Source organism: Tenrec ecaudatus, unplaced genomic scaffold (assembly GCF_050624435.1).
Source record: "Tenrec ecaudatus isolate mTenEca1 unplaced genomic scaffold, mTenEca1.hap1 Scaffold_535, whole genome shotgun sequence".
Lineage (NCBI taxonomy): Eukaryota > Metazoa > Chordata > Mammalia > Afrosoricida > Tenrecidae > Tenrec > Tenrec ecaudatus.
In genome coordinates, this window is record NW_027459450.1 from 706,461 (window position 1) to 712,526 (window position 6,066).

The 6,066-nt window shown below is 42.1% G+C and overlaps 1 protein-coding gene across 1 annotated transcript; it reads left to right on the forward strand.

The window, feature by feature from the left end:
- The first annotated feature begins 258 nt into the window (after nucleotides 1–258).
- Nucleotides 259–777, forward strand: LOC142436661 (translationally-controlled tumor protein-like). Its single transcript, XM_075540171.1, has one exon. It carries the CDS (start codon nucleotides 259–261, stop codon nucleotides 775–777), a length of 519 nt encoding a protein of 172 aa, XP_075396286.1.
- Nucleotides 778–6,066: the final 5,289 nt, after the last annotated feature.

Here is a 6,066-nt window from a genome sequence, read left to right on the forward strand (position 1 = left end):
ATCTTGCTTGCATGCACAATAAGTGCCCATGGAAGCAGAAGTCAAGAGATCAAGTGAACCATGACAGTAGATAAATCTGCTTCAAAAGACATCTTGAAAGTGTTGAAAAGCACCCCGCCCCTTCTGCCAGATGCCCCTCCCCTTGCGCCGGCCGCCCCTCCCCCAGCGCCAACTGTAACTTTCGCTCCCTTCAGCGCTGTCCTCTTGGAGCTCCGAGCTGCCCGAAGCCAGCGCAGCCACCGCCCTCTCGCCACCGTCATGATCATCTACCGGGACCTCATCAGCCGAGATGAGCTGTTCTCTGACGTGTACAAGATCTGGGAGATCACGGGCGGGCTGTGTCTGGAAGTGGAGGGCACCATGGTCCGCAGGGCCCAAGGCCACATCTATGACGCGCTCATCGGCGGTAACGCATCCGCCGAAGGCCCCGAGGGCGACGGGCCCGAGCACAAGGTGGTCACCGACGTGGACATCGTCATGAACCATCACTTGCAGGAGACCAGCTTCACCAAGGAGGCCTACAAGAGGTACATCAAGGACTACATGAAATCCCTCAAAGGCAAGCTGGAGGAGCGGAAGCCGGAACGCATGAAGCCCTTTATGACCGGGGCTGCCGAGCAGATCAAGCACATCCTCGCCAATTTCAAGAAGTACCAGTTCTTTCAGGGCGAGAACACGATTCCCGACGGCATGGTGGCCCTGCTGGACTACCGCGAGGGCGGCGGGACCCCGTACATGATCTTCTTCAAGGACGGCTTAGAGATGGAGAAGTGCTGACAGTGGGCAACGCACGACCGACCGCCCGACGGCCCCTCCTCCTAGCTGTCTGCGGTCCGCCCACACGACACCAGGACCGAGACAAACGGAACTGATGCCATCATGAGCTCTGCGTCGACTTGTGACCTTGACTTGGAGCGGTGACCTTGATTTTTTGGAGCAGAGGCTTTTTTTTTTAAAGAAAAAAACACAAAATGTCGTGTAGGTTGTCTAAAAATAAAATGCATTTAAACAAAACTAAAATAAAGAGTTGGAAATGCAACCAAAAAAAAAGTGTTGAAAAGCAAAGATGTTACCTTGAGGATTTTAAAGTATGCCTGCAGAAGCCTTGGAATTTTCTGATTCGTTCTTTTTCCTCAAACCATTTTGAGAACTAATCCAGATATCACATCATTCAATAGTTGTATCTTGTCATGCAAATGACTATCAGTTTCAAACATTTTCTTTTGGCTTATATTTCTTTTTTGTTTGTTTTTGCTTAAATTTCTTGATAGCAACTCCTCATTATCTCCCACCAGGAACCCTTAATGTAGCTATAGAGTCACCCACACTGGGTTCTATATACCAAATATGTATAGAAAGATCCATAACAGACTCAGAAGGCTGCCAACAATAACAACAACAGTAAAGAAATAAACTCAATTTGGAAACCAAAACCAGAAAGTATTAAAAAACAAGATTAAGGTGAAAGTGTATCAATAGGGAGATCAAATAACAAGTTTTTAACTTTCAAGTCAGATTTTTTATTTCAATCTGCTATAATCATCTCTCTAATACTCTGTCTGATAACCAGGTTATTCCCATCCCTTATTTATGGTCAGAGAGAAATCACCAGAAGCTTATTCCTTGTGTAGAACCCGCAAATGTATTTGGCCTTCAAATGTCATCCACAGCCTTCTCAAAATCAGAGTTAAAAAATTAAACTCTGATACAATTCTCTCCTTAGATTTGAATGTGACTATTGGCAATCCTTTGATCAGCATGTTGGTGTTCTTCTCCATGTGGACTTAGTTGACGTTACACTGAGATGACTGCTTGTTTAAAAACAAAGCTTAAGACCCCAGACACCATTCTTTCTGAGAGCAAGATACCATCTCATTTCTTCACCACACTTTGCTGTAGCACCCACACCTGTGGTTCCTTCAAAAGGGCACATACTGATCAGGGCAAGGTCATAAGAACTAATTGTTCTTAGATTGAGCTAGGGTTAAGTGTGACCCCCACATCCACCCCTAACTCTGTGTTTTCTATTCACCTCTTCTCACCTTCCAGATTTTTTTTTCTTTAATGCAGATAACTTTATCAATCATCCCCTTGGAGCATATGATTCTTCTGCTTGTAGTGTCATTGATTTAGGGCATGTAATATATTTAAAACACAATTGAGAAAAGGAAATTAAAGAAGTGTGCAGACAGTATTTTCAATTTCCTGTGACCAAGGAATGTGAAAGTTATACATTCTTCAGTGCATAGAAAGGAAGACTGAAGAAGAATCAAAGTGTTAGAATATAGTAATGGCAGAAAACATTGACAGCACCATGGACTGCCGAAAGTGAAGACAAATCATTCTCAAGGACCAACACCTTGAGTTTCCGGGTAAGGCCATTTGTTATGAGAACTTAGTGCTTATTCTGCTCCCTCATTCCTTGTGTACTTTGAGAAAGTGCATACAAGCTTACTAACACATGTCCTAGCTAACAGATAAAATAAAAGACCGTGCAGGGCATCCATCAGGGTGACATCCAACCAGAGGTGTTAGTCCTTTACTGGATAAAGGGTTGGTATTCCAACCTACATTTGTGACATGGTTTATCACATAAGCTCACCCTGGTGGACTTATACAAATGGAAGACAATATCCATAATATATAAGAAAAATTAACACCCTTCTATTGGCTCTATATTCACTCACATCTCCCATGTACGACTGAGAAGATCTCTTCTCTAGGACTTCCAATGCGCTAAATCTCAATGGTAGCAGTCTCATCTTCTTTGCTAGAGTAATTTGGGATCACAGACCAACAAATAAGCCTTCACACAACAAGGGCTTCAAATTTACAAGGTAGCATGATTGCCAATCTACTGAGTATCACGGCCTGACCAAGCTGACACAGAGAAGACGCACCTCAGGGAAATGAGATTTGCATCAGGGAAAGCATGCCAGAGACCAACTGCAAAGGCAGTGAAGGCAAAAAGATAGAGGGTGAACAAGACCTCAGAATTATGACACCCTGATTATGGTGAGTAAGGCATGGTGAATGTGCTCTGGAATGTCATTCAAACAATGCAAAGCAGACCTGTGTTCAAGCGCTGTCTTTCTGTTTGGAGCCCAGAGTATAACTGTTGATACGACCCCACACAGACCCCTCTCATGGAGTTCATTCAGCACCCTAGGTAGCTGCCCCTTTCATGGTTTCTCAGGCTGTAAACGTATCATTGTCCTTCCCAGTGAAGTAACTGGTAGGAGTAGCACACAGACCATGTCCTTAGCTATCAAACGTTTCTGTCAAAGCACCACTAGGGCTAAATTCCCTAATCCACTGGGGTTACCAAAGAAGCATCATGATATAGCTGCCCAAGCACTGAGATGCACTGTGCAACCAGTGACACAACAATAAGGCATCACTGGTGGGAAAGATATGCAAAGCTAAGCTTCAAACATGGTGATATGGGAAATATAAAGAGGGTAACCAGTACATCCTCTCTGGATACCCATTTCTACTGAGTAGAGAAAATCTTCACAGATTCTGAATAGACATAGGAATACACTCATGCCAAATGTAGGACAACAACCAGAGATATAAATACCAGATGTGGTGCATATACATACATATATACACATATATATATATTATAAAGCTACTTAAGTATGGAAGTTTATTATTGTTGTGGCATATTACTTCAAATATAGGTAGTATGCAGGGTTGAGGGCTGTGTTGAGATCATGTGGTGCTGGATCTTTGAGTTAGAGGAGAATAACAGATAACTAAATATTGTTGAGCGGAGATGAAGAAATCTTAATAGATGAGTAGGTACAGAGAATAGGATATATTAGCACAAGGGTAGGGTTTAAGCGATGTTATAATCATAAGTGGTCTTCTGACTAAGTATAATGTTTTTTTTATAAATTAGAAAAGGGAATTTCAAGAGGTATTCTAGTACTTGATAGTTTATGTGAAAGGGTGTCACTGAGAAAATGAGGGGTGTGTCTTGAGGTAGTGGTGAATGTGGTATAGATAGAGTATATCTAGTAAGTAATCTAAAAGATTAACATATCAATTCCCTATATAGTACATGAAGAGCACAACAGATCAATGTTACTGTGTTTATAAGAAAGCGATCCCCTTTTTTTGGGGGGGGGGCGACACTCTGTTTAGCAGCTTTAAGCGTCAGTGTCACATGGGACATAGTGGAGAGGCATTGGGTTTCTGTGTCACACCAAATAGCCATCATCAATGCAGGGGTCCCAGAAAGGAAATGGAGGTCCAGTAGGAATGGAGGCTTGAGGTTTTAGTGGTGGGGAAGGGGCGCTTCTAATCAGGGGGAGGTCATTAAGAGGTAAATGGCAGCACTGGTTAGTTGCCAAGTTGAAGGACTTGCTGTTATATGAAGTTCTGGGTTATCTGGGTGGGGTGGGAGATTAAAGTTTTTTAAAAAGAGAATAAAAATAATATACGTTATAGTTATATTCTGACTGAGATTGGTTGAGTTTGCTAAAAGAGTCTTTCAGGCAGCCATGTTTTCCCCTGAAATTCAATCATTTGAAAAGAGTTCTGAGTGGAGAATTTCCTCATCAAAAATATGAATTTAAACGTATGTCTTTTATCTCAGATAAATAAACTTCTTAACCTGATATTTTTGAACTAAGAGAAATGAGCAAATGTCAATAAATTACACACATACACAAAAACCTATACCTGGCATTCACCAGAACATAAAATGACTAAATGAAAAATATACAAATATCAGGAAACTCCCTGAATAAAAAAGATCTGTGATTTGTCCTTCAGGAGACTGGACCTTAATATTTTGAAAGTTTAGGTTGGAGAAACCCCAGGTGATAAAATGGCACCCTCCTCATTAAAAAATAAACTCAATTAACCATGAACTAAGTGGAAGTGAAGATACAAAAATGTTGGGCCGAGATCAGACCTAATAAATTGAAAACAAAATGAAGTCAGGATCTTGAAGGAGGAGTCAAGATTCCTGAGTATGCCCAGTTGGATAAGAAATCTTTCATTCCATTGGGGCTCCACTCAAGTTCCCCCTCAATGCAAGAGTATTTTGTTCTATTAAACTGGCATTTCATGATGCTCACCTTCCTGGCATAATCGCCAAAGACAAAGTTGGTGCATAAGCAAATGTGGTGAAGAAAGCTGAGGGTGCCTGATTATCAAAAGATATAGGGTCTGGGGTCTTAAAGGCTTGAAGGTAAAAAAGTGGCCATCTAGCTCAGAAGCAACAAAGCCTACATGGAAGGAGCACACCAGCCTGTGTGGTCCTGAGGTGTCAAAGGGATCAGGTATCAGGTATCCTCAGAACAAACAATCATATCATTGTGAATAAGGGGCTGTGCTGTGCGTAGTGGCGACCCAAAGTCCATCTGCAGGCAATTGGAGATTCCCTTACAGAAGGGCCGCAGGAATGAGATGAGCCAGTTAGGTTTCAATGTAGCAAAAATGAAACATACAACTTCCTTCTAGTTCCTAAATGCTTTCTACCCCGCAACTATCCTGATCCCAATTCTACCTTACAAATCTGGCTAGACAAAAGGATGTACACTGGTACAGTTCGGTACTGGAAACACAGGGAATCCAGGGTGGATGATACCTTCAGGACCAGTGCTACGAGCGGCAATACTGGGAGGGTGGAGGGAGGAAGGGGTGGAAAGGGAGAACCGATTGCAAGGATCTATATATAACCTCCTCCATGGGGGACAGACAACAGAAAAGTGGGTGAAAGGAGACGTTGGACAGTGTAAGATATGACAAAATAATTTTTAAATTATCGAGGGTTCAAGAGGGTGGGGGGAGTGGAGGCGGGGGAGATGAACTGATGCCAGTGGCTTAAGTGGAGAAAAAATGTTTTGAGAATGATGAGGGCAATGCATGTACAGATGTGCTTTACGCGATTGATATATGTATGGGTTGTGATAAGAGTTGTATGATAAAATGATTAAAAACAAAACAAAAGAAATCTTTCATTCCAATTATCCAGTATTAGTCACTGTGATTACTGTTTGGGCATAAAAAGACTTAAACTGGTGCAAAGAAGATAAAAATTACTTTAGA